Source organism: Nelumbo nucifera, chromosome 1 (assembly GCF_055504915.1).
Source record: "Nelumbo nucifera cultivar China Antique chromosome 1, China Antique-T2T, whole genome shotgun sequence".
Lineage (NCBI taxonomy): Eukaryota > Viridiplantae > Streptophyta > Magnoliopsida > Proteales > Nelumbonaceae > Nelumbo > Nelumbo nucifera.
Genome location: NC_142649.1, coordinates 89,975,671 through 89,990,420, shown reverse-complemented (window position 1 = coordinate 89,990,420; position 14,750 = coordinate 89,975,671). Strand labels below are relative to the sequence as shown.

At 39.8% G+C, this 14,750-nt stretch overlaps 1 protein-coding gene across 1 annotated transcript; it reads right to left on the bottom strand.

Moving 5' to 3' along the window:
• Positions 1-11,719: 11,719 nt before the first annotated feature.
• LOC148803544 (G-type lectin S-receptor-like serine/threonine-protein kinase LECRK1) lies at positions 11,720-14,750 on the bottom strand. Its single transcript, XM_010246975.3, has one exon. It carries the CDS (start codon positions 14,347-14,349, stop codon positions 11,989-11,991), a length of 2,361 nt encoding a protein of 786 aa, XP_010245277.1. The 5' UTR covers positions 14,350-14,750; the 3' UTR covers positions 11,720-11,988.

The following is a 14,750-nucleotide window of genomic DNA, read 5'->3' as shown; positions in this document are numbered from 1 at the left end:
CTATTTCCCAGAATTATTCATCAATTCATACTTCATATTTTCAGAATTTCTTCTTGTTCACTTCTTCCTATTTTCGCCACCTTTTCTCTCTCCTAGAGAATTCAGTGCTCTTCGCTAGGAACTAGCGAACGCCCAGTGCTTGCATAGCCAGCTCCGGTTTTCCATTGCTTCCACGCTGCGTCAGGTGGTATCAGAGTAGGGAATTCGCCCAGTCATGTCCAACCCAGATGGTAGCAGTCGCAACCCACCCCGTGACGGAGGTCAGGGGTTTCCAGCTGTTTGGAGAGCAATCGAAGAACAGCGTACAACCACACGTAACATCGAGCAGCAGTTGGCAGAGATGGCTGAACAACTGCGAACCTTGTTACGGGAGGTTGTCCCACGGAACCGGGAAAATCCATAGCAGATCGAAGGAGACAACCACGACAAACCACCCGTCGCTACTGTGTCCCGACGTCCAGTTCTTGACGACGACAGTGATGATGATTTCGAATTTGGTGGTGCTCCAGTTCTTCCCGGCAACGACAGAAACGGTAGAAATTGGCACAATCAAGGTAATTTCAATCCCCGTAGGAATAATGATGAATTTAAACTCAAGGTAGATATTCCTACTTTTAGTGGAGATCTTGGTATAGAGGGACTCCTAGATTGGATCACAGAAGTCGATAGGTTCTTTGATTACATGGAAATACCAAAGGAACGAAGGGTAAAATTAGTAGCTTTCCGATTAAAGGGATGCGCATCTGTTTGGTGGGAACGGATGAGAGAGACCTGGATGAGAGAATGAGGGGTCTTTTTCGAACCTGGAGGCGCATGAAACAATTAATCAGAAGTAGATTTTTACCTCCTGACTATGAACAATATATGTTTGAATCTTATCAGAGGTGTGCACAGGGTTCTCGTAGTGTTAACGAATATACATTTGAATTTTTGAGATTAGCTGAAAGAAACCAATTATCTGAAAGTGATAACCAGCAGGCAGCCCGTTATCTAAGTGATTTGAGACCGTCCATCAGAGACAAAATTGGTGTACAAATGGTTCTTAGTGTGCAAGAAGCAAGGAACCTAGCCTTGAAAACAGAATTAATGTTCCAAGACAAGGCACGCATTGATAATTACCGCCGGTACAGCGGGAGCGACAACAGACTGGCAACTGTCGACAGAAACAAATCAGTCCCGGTAGTACAACCTTCTCACCCGACAAGCACAAGTAACGCCGGTAAAGCTACTACAGGAGGACATACTCAAGGTAATCCTTCCAACCCTCCTAAACCCATTAACCCTTATGCAAGGCCTGCTCCTATTAAATGTTTTAAATGTAATGAGGTGGGACATAGATCCAGTGACTGTCCCAGGAGGAAGGCAGTTAATATGGTAGAAAGGGAGGAGGAAGAAGATATTGAGGAGGAAGTATATTGTGGACCTGATGGGGAGGATGAAGAGGGTTCATATGAACATGAGGAGTATACTTGTGTGGTAAGAAAATTAATGTTGTCCCAGAAAAATAATGATACTTTTCAAAGGCACTGATTATTTCGCACCAGATGTACTGTCAAGGGAAAATTATTTAATTTAATTATTGACAGTGGTAGTCAGGAAAATATTATTTGCAGGAATGTCATCCAACAATTACAGTTGATTCCTAAAAAACATCCCAACCCATACACAATTGGGTGGATCAAGGAAGGAGGCGGCGTACGAGTGAAAGAACGCTGCAAGGTACCTTTTTCAATTGGTGAGTACCATGATGAAGTATATTATGATATTGTAGATATGGATGCTTGCCATATTTTGTTAGGGAGGCCTTGGCAGTTTGATACAGAAAAAGTATTGCAAATACTCCAAAGGCACATGAGAAGAATTTCCTTACCATCACCCATCATCATGCTGCATTTGTTAAAGAATGTAAGGATACTCATGAGATACATTTGTTAGTAGTAAAAGGAGAAGATGTTAATGATGAAAATACAATTCCAGCCAAAATACAGGGACTACTAGATGAATTTAATGATGTAGTTCCAGAGGAGTTACCAAATGAACTCCCTCCCATGAGAGATATACAACACCATATTGATTTTGTTCCAGGTGCTAGTCTACCTAACCTCCCACATTACAGGATGAGTCCTAAGGAAAATGAAATCTTACAGGAAAATGTAGAAGAATTATTGAAAAAGGGGCACATTCAAATCAGCATGAGTCCGTGCGCAGTACCTGCCTTATTAACACCCAAAAAAGATGGTAGTTGGAGAATGTGTGTCGACAGCAGAGCCATTAACAAGATTACTATTGGGTATAAATTTCCCATTCCTAGGCTGGACGACATGCTGGACCAACTAAGCAGAGCTGTAGTCTTCTCAAAGATTGATCTCTGGAGTGGATATCATCAAATCAGGATCCGCCCCGGAGATGAATGGAAGACAGCCTTCAAGACTAGAGATGGTTTGTTCGAGTGGTTAGTCATGCCCTTTGGACTAACCAACGCACCCAACACTTTCATGAGGCTGATGAACCAGGTATTGCGCCCCTTCATTGGTAAATTTGTGGTAGTCTATTTTGATGATATTTTGATATATAGTCAATCTATCACTGAGCATGTGGGACATATTAGGGAGGTTCTGAAGACATTAAGGGAATATAAATTATATGCTAATTTGAAGAAATGCATCTTCATGAATGATAATTTATTATTCCTAGGATTTATTATAAGCAAGGATGGTGTGAAAGTAGATGAGGAAAAGGTGAAAGCCATTAGAGAGTGGCCGACCCCATCCACTGTCACAGATGTCAGGCGATTTCATGGGTCGGCAACCTTCTATAGGCGCTTTATTAAGAATTTTAGTAGTATCATGACTCCCATTACTGAATGCTTGAAAAGGGGTAAATTTCATTAGGGAGAAGAACAAGAGCAAAGTTTTGCTCTCATAAAAGAAAAATTGTGTACCGCTCCTGTTCTTGCCTTGCCAGACTTTAATAAATTATTTGAAGTTGAATGTGACGCCAGTGGAGTTGGCATAGGGGCTGTATTGTCCCAAGAAAAAAGACCCATTGCTTTCTTCAGTGAAAAATTATGTGAAGCCAGGAGAAAGTGATCTACTTATGACAAGGAGTTTTATGCTGTGGTTAGAGCCCTGAAAACATGGGAACACTATTTAATTGCAAAAGAATTTGTTTTCTACACTGACCATCAAGCCCTAAAATATCTTAGTGGGCAAAAGCAATTAAGAAGTGATTTACATGCCAGATGGTTTGCTTTCTTAGACAAGTTCCCATATAAAATTGTGTATAAGACAGGACAGCAAAATAAAGTGGCTGATGCACTTAGTAGGCGTGTAGCTCTCATCAAGACCCTTAGTGTTGAGATTGTGGGTTTTGAGTGCCTAAAAGACTTATATGCCCAAGATGAAGACTTCCAACAGGTATGGGAGAAATGTGTGAATAAGCAGCCAGCAGAAGACTTCTTTATTCATGATGGGTTCCTTATGAAAGGGGAATAACTATGTATCCCTTGCACTTCCCTCCGCGAAAAGATCATCAGGGATTTGCATGGGGGTGGATTAGTAGGATACTTGGGAATGGACAAAACAGTAGAAGCAGTTAAGGGGCGATACTACTAGCCGAAATTAAGAAGGGACGTGTCTACCATCGTAAGCAGGTGTTATGTTTGTCAGACAGCTAAAGGACAAACACAGAACACAGGTCTCTACATGCCCCTACCCGTTCCTGTTGCTATATGGCATGGATTTTGTGCTAGGCTTGCCAAAGACCCAGAGGAACATGGACTCCGTCTTCGTGGTGGTTGATAGATTCTCAAAAATGGCTCACTTCTTCCCATGTAAGAAAACAACAGATGCATCCGCAACAGCCAAATTATTTTTCAGGGAGATTGTCTGCTTGCATGGGATACCCAAGACCATCACTTCAGATCGCGACACACGGTTCCTCAGTCACTTTTGGATGACCTTGTGGAGGTTGTTTGATTCATCACTTAATTTCAGTAGTATAGCCCATCCACAGACAGATGGACAAACAGAAGTGGTAAACCGGACCTTAGGGAATTTAATCCGCAGCATATGCCAGGAAAGACCAAAAAAGTGGGACTTCGCCATAGCCCAGGCTGAGTTCGCCTATAACAGTGCAGTGCACAGTTCTACAGGCAGATCACCATTTTCCATCGTGTACATGAAGGTCCCTAACCATGCACTGGATTTAGTAAAGCTTCCCAAAGTACCCAACGACAGTATCTCAGCAGAGCAAATGGCAGAACAAATCCAGTCCGTCCAAGAGGCCGTAAAGCAGAAGCTAGAGCAATCCAACGCCAAGTACAAGATGGCCGCAGACAAGCACCGCCAACCTCAAATGTTTGATGTAGGTGATGAGGTCATGGTCTTCTTAAGGAAGGAAAGGATTCCCGTAGGTACTTACAACAAGTTGAAGCATCGGAAGTATGGTCCATATAAGATCGTGAAGAAGATTAATGACAATGCCTATGTAGTAGATTTACCAGATCATATGGGTATGTCCAGGACCTTCAACGTTGCTGACCTTCATCGGTACCTGCCGGAAATAACACTCGCCTACCCTAGTCACGACTCGGGGTCGAGTTCTCTCCAAGTGGGGGAGAATGATGGAGGCCCATCTCATCCCTAGGGGCGGCAGCTCCTAGGATAAGGATAAGTTAAATAAGAATTCAAGATAAGCAAGGGATCCAAGAATCCAAGATTAGCAAGACTCTTCCAAGATTAGCAAGATAATGCAAGACTCTTCCAAGATAGAGCAAGACTCTCCCAAGATTATCAAGAAAGACTCCAAGATAATCCAAGATCCATACATCTAGGGAGATCGGGCGGTGGTGATCAAACCCAAGAATTCTAAGAGGGTTCGACCTTATCAAGACATCTCAAGAAGATCAAGATCAAGATCAAGATCCATGTTCTTTCCTAATTATTTTACAATTTCTCAATGTATTATAAATACTGCTATTTCCCAGAATTATTCATCAATTCATACTTCATATTTTCAGAATTTCTTCTTGTTCACTTCTTCTTATTTTCGCCACCTTTTCTCTCTCCTAGAGAATTCAGTGCTCTTCGCTAGGAACTAGCGAACGCCCAGTGCTTGCATAGCCAGCTCCGGTTTTCCATTGCTTCCACGCTGCGTCAGACCCACTAATGGGCCCATGGGTCAAAGTTATTAGAGAAACTTGGGGAGTCATTGGGTGGATAAGGGTCGGTTATTGAGATTTTTGTGAAGAAATATTTACATTTGGGTCAATTAAGAGTTACAAGTTGAGTTTAATTAGTTGGGTCATGTTGGAAAATTATGTGGATAGTGGTTGAATCGAGTAGGATACATGGATTAATGTTGGGTCCAAGTTGTTAGGAATTAGTTTCAGAATCTATTTAAGTTGTATTTTTTTCTCAATTAAGAAATTCTGAGAATTATCTTTTACAATTGAGATTCTTATCTCCTAGAGGTCTTGCTCTCACTCGAAGTAGACAGAATTCACGTTACATCCTATTTGGGACTGTAATAAATGGTATTAGAGCCAGCCATGGATCCCGGTTTTGAACACCGGCTTTTCCAAGTACAAGGAAAGGTTCGATTGTTGGTGACGAAGCAAGACAAGTTTAGGGAGAGAATGATGCAGATGTTCGAGTCTCTCAGCTCGTCTTGATCAACTTGAAGCTTTTTATTCACCATGCAGATCCAATGAAGATCAACCACAGCAAGAGTCATGTGATTGGTCTGTTACATAACACCCTGACAGGAAGAACTCCATGAGCTTTTCTTGTAACTCTAATTTCTCTCATTGGCAGAGAAAAGTCTCAACCTTAGCTGTGATGGCTCTCAACAAAAGACGGTCATGAAGAAGAAGAGAAGAAGATAGGCACAATTGCTGATTAGGGTTTGCAGAGATCAGTGCCAATGGTGTGACAAGATACTGACAGCATTCAGATGGCCAAGTGCTCATCATGTATTATCCATAAAAGAAAGAAAGGGTAAATTACAAACTGCCACCTTGTACTTAAGGTTTATGGGGTGGTGACACTTAGCCATCCAAACTTTGTTTTGCAACAAAGGCCCCCTAAACTTCTGGCTTTCAGCACTACCCCTGCTCTGTTAACAGGGTTGAACATCTTACAGTGTTCCTTCCCCAGAAAGTCGAGCGCTTGAGATTGAAGCTGGAGCCATTTAGTTTACTTGCATGCTTTTCTGCACATAATTTAGGTCCAGGTGCAGGGCAACTAGTCCCGGATCCATTGAAGACAGAATCTCTCCCATTGATTGGTGAGATTCATTAGCAGGTAAATTGCTACTACCATCCATCTCATTCATTGGATTCATTGGCTGGTAAATTACTCCACTTTCATAAATTAATAATTTACAAAATAAAAAGTTACCAAAATTAATAATTTAATAATATCCCAAAATCACAAAAACTGTTCATTCATAAATTAGAAAAAAAAACTGGTTAATTGTTAATTTAGACCTAGACCCAGACCCGACCTACTGACCTAGATTATGTCATCTTGTTGACCCGAAATGTTGCTATAGTGTTCACTCGACAGAGTGGCCACAACGTCTTAGGGGTCAATGGGATGGCTATAATTAATCAAAGTCAGAAAGGAAACTTCATTATATCTTCCTTCCTTCCACCTGATATAGAATGTTTAGGCTGAAACTATGTTAAAAAAAAAAAAAAAAAAACAGAGTTTGATCCCAACAAACTTACCCAAGAAGAGAAAATATAGTTCGATCTCTATAGAGTTTCAAGTTTTTAGAAAAAAAAAAAAAAAACCCAGGAAGAAAAACTAGATAGTCAAGTGTAAGATCTACGAACAAACTTCTTGTTGCTGGTGGCTGGACAGTGAGATTGCCACTGTTAGAACAAGGGAGTTCAAGTTATAAAAAAAAACAAAAAAAATGATTAAATGAGAACAATAACTTCAAAAAATAGAAGAAAGTGGCCAAACGACAAGTCTGCTGACCACTTTTCATCACCACTGATCGTTGTCAGTAGACTTGTAATTGGGTGCACCACCACCTAGTAGAGATGTTCGAATGAAAAGAGGAGGTATAACCCTCGTGTGGGGGTATTTTAGGTATTACAAAAACATATTAGGGACTGGTTCGCCCCATTTTTTTGCAGAAATACTTCTTCAAGTGTTGAAAAATATACAACTTGAAGTTACTTTTTTAAAGAAGTATTTTCCCCACTTTTTTACCAAACACACAAAACCACTTAATAACCACTTAGTGTGTGGTCCCAGCTCTTAAAAGAAGTACTTTTTGTAAGTATTCTCAAACATGGGCTAAGAACACTTGTATGAACAAACAAAATAAAACCTCTCAACCATTTAGGCCATGTTTGGAAGTGCTTAAAAATAAGTGTTTATTCAAAATAAGTGCTTATTTGGGCCATTAAGCACTTATTGGTATTTGGGAAATAATCCTAAAATAAGTGCTTATTTACTTATTTAGGGCTTATTTTTTTAAGCCAAATTTCCAGCTTTTTTTAACTACTTATACAATAAGCACTTATTCAATTTTTTCTTCCAAAATTATCCCTAGCTGAATTTTAAAATACCACTTATAAAATTATCCTTAGCGAAAGCATTTTTACAAAAGAACTTTTATAAGAGTACTTTTATGAAAGCACTTTTACAAAAGTACTTTTATACAAGTGCATTAATAAAAGTACTTTCATAAAAGTGCTTTCGTAAAAGTACTTTCATAAAAGTACTTTTATAAAAGTGCTTTTGTAAAAGTTCTTTTCATAAAAGTATTTTTATAAAAGTGCTTTTGTAAATGTGCTTTCATAAAAGTATTTTTATAAAAGTACTTTCATAAAAGTGTTTTTATAAAAATTCTTTCAAAGGGTATGTTTTAAAAATTTGAAAGAAAATGAAGGATAAAATAGTCACAAATGCTTATTTAAGTGCTTATTAGAGAAAAAGACTACCAAACACCCACACCCAATATAAAATAAGTGCTTATTTCAAAAAATAAGCACTTGAAAAAGTTGGGTGCGAAATGCAAATAAGTGCTTATTCGAATAATCACTTGTTTTTAAGCACTTATTCAATAAGCACTTGTTTTTAACCTAAGCACTCCCAAACATGGCCTTAATCTGCTTGATGTCATAGTTTATTGTTAATTGGGGTTCATTAGACTCAATTTAGAAAGAGTATAAATACAAATACATAAAGTGTAAAACTTTGTATTTTATATTATTTTATATGTATTTGCATGTTACATAACTACATATATACCTTAAGGTGTACAATACGTGAAGTTGGTCTGGGTGCTATATAAAATGAAAGTTGTGGAGGGCTCAAGGTTGGTTAAACCATGGAAATTTCATTGGTTCAATGCCATGCAGTTACATTGTATCATGTCTTGCATGAGATCTCCACTTTTCACCTATAATTGGAAGAAAAGAACATTTGTGCAAATGGTGACTTTGATGGTGTTTGGTATTTGATGTAGCTTTTTCAAGCAACGGTGTCAGCTCAGCATTGTAGATGAGTTTAACAAGAAAAAATAAATTCAAACTTTTATTATTAAATTAGGAGCTGTTGCCTGGGTCAACAGTTCAGCAGTTCTGCTCTTCAGATCAGTGATTTACAACTGAGTTAATGGTTTTTAGTCTCAGTTTGGAAAGAGTATAAATACAAATATATAAAGTGCAAAACCTTACATTTTGTATGTATTTGTACCTACATATTTGTTTTGGCACTTTTACCAAACCAAACCTTAAGCTCAGTTTGCAAGGAGTACGAATACAACTATGTAAAGTGAAAAATCTTGTATTTTGTATTACATCATATGTAATTGTAATGTACACATTTATATTTGTACTCCTTCCAAACTGAGGCGTTTTATGCTGTGTTTGGTTGCAGTGCAAATTTATTTGCTCTAGTACAAATGCTTGAAAATGCAAATTCTTGTTTATTTTGTTTTAGATTTTACTTTACTCTTCTTCATGTCTTAATTTACTTCAATTGTGTTGCAATCAAACAAAATAAACTAAAATTTAAAACAAAAAATAGGTCAGAATTTACACTCAAATCATTTGCATTGTCATAGTTTTGCATCAATACAAATTTATTTGCATTACAACCAAACACAGCATTGGGAAAAATCTAGGCGAGGTGAAAAACAGAATTGGGTAGGCGATGGGTTTCAGAGTCGATGGGTTCAAACTTCCCGGTCAATGACAGTTTTAAAACGTTTTGACATGATTGCCACGCTAATTGGTTATCGACTTATTGGACTGTTAACTCCATACACAATTTGTATTCCAATTAAACACCATCAATTGATCCCTTATAAACAAACTTTTAATAATAATTGAAAACAAATTTTTTTTCTAGGAAATTAGACACCAACGAACATAAGGTATTGATATGCAATTATTGCAGAATTCAATCGTAATTTTATTAGCTATTTAATAACTATTACTTACTTATTACCGTATTCATAGATGTTACTTAGAGAAGAACCAGGGGGAACTGCTACCTCTGCATTCCCTTCCAACATCATGACCACCTTCTTCATGGAGGGACGAAGAATGTGGTTTAGGGTGGATGTGGTTTAGGGTGGCTGGAATTCAGAATTTTGCATCGTGTATCTCCGTACTTTTCTGCATCATGTGATGTTAACACTGATGTAAGAATGGATGAATGGTCCAAAAAAACCCTACAGTCTACAGATATACCATCGCCACCCATCCAACCCATTTTTCAACCGTAAATTTTTAAGGCACGGTGGTCGGTGGGATGGATATATATCAGAGATATCCACAAAGAATGCCATTGGAAGGTGCAACTTCCAATTCTCACATTTCATGCATATTTACAGGGAAGGCCCATGTGCTCCCTCAATGAGTGTAGGGGTATAGGAAATCAAGATTCTAACCAAATATGAGTCAGGAACAGAGACCCCACGGAGACAAAGAAACAGTCACAAAAGAATCAAGGCGAGCAAGATTTGCAATCTCAATAACAGGGACGTCACAGTAAGCAAGAGCTGGTAGAGCCGATCAAGTACGGTGGTGTTTCTCGTCTCCGGCGAACTTGCGGACAAGTCCATAGTACCGCAAAATGCTGCCATGATTCAGACTATAGACTATAGAGCATCTGGTGCTTGGATAAAACTCTGATAAAATAAAAATTAAAAAAAAAAAAAAAGTAATTTGAACATTTAGAAAACTTTATACGGTCGAAAGAGAATATTTTTTCGAAGTCAATTAACGGAACGCTAACGGGGGGGTTCTTTGTCTAATAGCCTAAGTACAAGGGGTGTTAGTCACAAAAAAACAGGCCCATAATACAGGGGGTCCCTGTAATATACCCAAAATTAAAACCCTCCCGATCTCCTATTTTGTTTGAACTCGAAAGGCCTCTTCTGTATTTCCCCCCTTCTTTCCCTGCCTCCTCTCTCCCCTGTCAAGAGCTACAACTGTTCACCGGTGATGGTTGCGTCGCCAGTACTCTCTGTCTCTCCTTTTCTCTCCCCTCCCTCTCCCTCTTTCCTGTTTCTTCTTCTTTCTTGCTCCAAATCGGCAACCCAACACTCTGACCGACGTCTTCACTGCAACCTCTGACGCCTCTGCAACCACCGGTCAGTAGGGTTTTCAGTTTCTAATCAGAAACATACAACTTCCGACGCCCATGGGACCAATTCGCATGGAACCACCACCGAATCTTACTAGCCTGATAAGAAGTTAAGAACTTAGGCTGGGTTTGTCATCTTGAATTTTAAATCTGACAATAGACTCGACTCAGGTAAACCCTAGCCTGATAAAAGGAGTTTTCTTCTTTAAATCAAAAAGTGGACCACAAGAAAGCTAGATACTTAATGGAACTTATGGCTGCGTTGGGTTTAATAGAAAATAAGTGAGAAAAAAAGAAGTTGAGAAGTTATTAACAAATTGTGTTAATAGAAAGAATGAAGAAAACAGTTAGATCTTCCCGATAGCGATGATGAGTACTAAGTTAATCTTGTAGTTATGCGTTTTCTTTTTCTTTTTCTCGTTTTAGGAAATTAGCCACAACTCTCACATTTAAGCTATGAGTCGGCTTATATATTATTAGTATTCAACCACCAAATGAATTTTCTTCTGGTGTGAAACTTCAAAGAAGTTTAAAGATCTGTAACATCTACTGTGGATTCACGCGTGAGGACCAAGGTAGACCACGCAGTGCAGTCTAAGACCAAGGTACACCACGCGTGAAGACCTGGCAAGTTTTGGATCACCCATATCACTGCTAATGCCCCCGTGCAGAAGAATAACAGGAAAGAGGGAGAGCGATCAAAGAGAGAAAGAGATAGAAAGTATAGGTCGAGGGAGAGAATAACGACAAAGCAAACGTCAAGTCGTGACAGAGAGTGGAGGCGGGCATAGAACGAGAGAAAGAGGAGGAAGAAAAGTCTCTGAGTCCGGACAAAATGGGTTAGGATATAATAGGCACGTAAGGTAAGCACAACCAGTGAGCACCAAATAACTGTGTGCGGATTTTAATTTTTGACAAATATTAAAATCATTCAGAGTCCTGACGCCCATTAACTTTTAACTCGTTAGTGTCTGTTGGTCTTAAAATTATGTAAGTGATGTACTGAATTCTAATTGGCCGATGCAGACCAATGCAGAAAACTTTATACAAAGTGGATGATGTGAGCTCAACAAAAACAGAGTTCAAGAACTGCGCAAGGATAACAAACACAATCTCTATCTTTGGACTGTTAACTCCATACACAATTTGTATTCCAAACACGATGAATTGATCCCTTATAATCGAACTTTTAATAATAATCGAAAAAAAAATGTTTTTCTAGAAAATTAGGACACCAATGAAGGTGATGACAAGAGGGGAAAGAGGGAAAGGAAAGAAAAGGATGACCAAGAAATTAAATTAAGCTATTAGGAGCAAGACAAGAAAAACTTCACCAATCGTTAATCACTTATTAACTATTTAGTAACTATTACTTATTACCGTATTCATAGATGTTACTTAGAGAAGGACCAGGGGGAACTGCTACCTCTGCATTCCCTTCCAACACCATGACCACCTTCTTCATGGAGGGACGAATTGATGGCTCATCTTGGATGCACCACAGTCCGAGCCAAATCATCCTCTCTAACTTCTTATCGATCACTTCATCACCCACCAGCTTCCCTACCTCACCAGCTTCGAAACAGTCGTAAACCCAATCCACAAGAACAACTTGACCCTCGGGAAGATTCACATCGACACTCCTTCGGCAGCAGATTATCTCCAGCAACACAACCCCGAAGCTATACACGTCCACCTTCGCTGTTATAGGCACGTTAATTCGATGCCACTCTGGTGCTACATAGCCCCTTGTGCCCTTTATCCCTGTCAATATCCCTGTTTGGTCTTGCTTCAACAGCCTTGCCAATCCAAAGTCTGCAATCTTTGGACATTGATGGTGGCCCATGAGTATGTTCTGTGGCTTTATGTCGCAGTGGATAATCTGAGTCTCGCATTCTTCGTGTAGATACAGGATACCTTTGGCTATATTCAAAGCAATTCCCACTCTTTCATCCCAAGTTGGTTGGGTTTCAGATTTGAAGAGAAAGTCTGCAAGTGATCCATTGCTCATGTACTCGTACACTAGAAGCCTATTAAGGCCTTCATTGCAATAACCGAGCAATCGGACTAGGTTTCTGTGATGGGTTCTACCAATAACTCTCATCTCAGTTCGAAATTCTTGTTCTCCTTCATCTATTACTTTATGCAATCTCTTGACTGCAGCATCCTGACCATTTGGTAAAACTCCTTTGAACACGGTGCCGCAAGCTCCTTTACCCAATTCTTGATTGAAACCTGCTGTGACTCGTTCGAGCTCAGCATAAGTAAACGATCGGAGTGTTATGTCCTCATCATTGAAGTTTCTAATTCCTCGATCCGTCATCATCTTTCTGTATGACCTAAAGCGATTCCTCTGAACAAAAATGGCAAAAAGTGCGACAACTAAAAGGGCACAACCAGTAATTGCAATTATAATAAATAAGATATCCTTCCTCAACTCCTTGGGCTTGCTTCCTGCTTCCATGGAATTTGTGTTCATTTGGGTTCCAGAAGGACCAGAACCAATAACCATCTTGATGAAAGTTTTGGTCTGGTCATTGTCGTTTCTTCTCCCATACCTCAACGGAAGCTTCTGCTTGCTGCACCGTTGGTCCCAAAATAGAGCAACTCCGCAGTTACAGTCTTGCCAGCAAGCCTGTATGCAATCTTCTTCTGTCTTGGACGGTAGAAGTTCATATCCGTTGTCTTCCCATTGGACATTATTCAGTGTGGACATGGTGAATTGGGGATGTTGTTTACTGTTTCTGCAACTGTCTGTGCCATTAATTCTCTGACAGCCCAAGATCTGTTGGCTCTGGTCAATGAAATCCAAGCCAGGAATACATCTGCAAGTATATTGTTGATCCATGACGACACAATACCCATTTAGACCGCACATCCCTGTAGGACAGCTACGGGGGTTTAGATGTACCGACGTCGACCAATTGCCGCTCTGACCCAAAACATACAGCCTGAAGATCCCATCCACATCCATAGTCCATCGGCAAGATATAAATCCATTGGTGCGACACTGGACTCCACCGTTGTACAGATTTTTAATATTGATGCCGGTGGTATTATACAAGTTGAGAGCACCATCATCGGTAAAATTTAATGTCACGTTGTCTCGTCGGCAACATGTATCGGAAGCATAATAAGAAGTCTCTGCCTTAGCATTTTGCATTGGATACTGCACAAGGTTTCCGTCTGACTGCATTATAATGTAAAACCATCCGGACGAGTGATTGGTCTCTGAAGTGCTAGAAACCAGTTTCCCTTCCACCAGCAGAGGCTGACCTGGTAAAATGGTGTCTGTTGGGAAATCAAAACTCTGCCATATGATGTTTCCACTAGAATTACAGAGAACGAAGTTGCCGGTGTCGAGCATAGAAGCCCAAGAAGCGGATTGAGCGGCTTCAGCAATCGATGTGGATTGGGATGCCGTGGTTTGCAGGATGAGCCTTCCGTCTCTGGTCAAGACCAGTCTAGAGTCCTGTTGCAGTGGTGGGTCGTCTCGGTTTGCTGTCCAAATCACTGTTTTTGTAGGGATTTTGGCAAACCAAATACCAACTGCGTAGCCATTGGCGTATTGATAAAACCCAAATGCAAACTGGCCGGACGGGGACAGCCATGAAGAGTTGGTAGTGGGGGAGAGAGAGGAACCTAAGCTGATTTTGGATGATGTTTGCTGAGCAGCTGTCAGTGTGAAAAAGATAAGAAATAGGAAAAGCAGAGATATAGCAGCAGCCATGATAGAAGGCTAGAAGTGCATCCAGTTTTTGTGCGTATTTGAAATTAAAGGGCTGGGAACTGAGATATACGTAGAACTTCTGGAAATTGGTAGACTTTCCACCGAGTTTCCCTTGCGTGTTGAAGTGTTGGAATCCAGTTGTTGGGCGTATTTGGAACGAAAGAGCATGTAGAAATTGGTTAGACTTCCACCGAGATTCCCTTGAGTGTTGAACCGTTTGGACAAAGTGCAGTTTTTTTTAAATATTTTATAAGGTACAAAGAGCGGTTGCTCATATTAAAACCCCTAAAAAATTAAAAACTTCACACTATACCATTTTTTTTTTCTTGTAAACCACCATAATATGGATTGCGTGTCAATTAGGTGGCTCCAATTACAATAGAGGCTGTATAATGGTGCTT

Coding starts and splice junctions, on each gene's coding strand:
- LOC148803544 (XM_010246975.3), bottom strand. CDS start 14,349: ATGGCTGCTGCTATATCTCTGCTTTTCCTATTTCTTATCTTTTTCACA.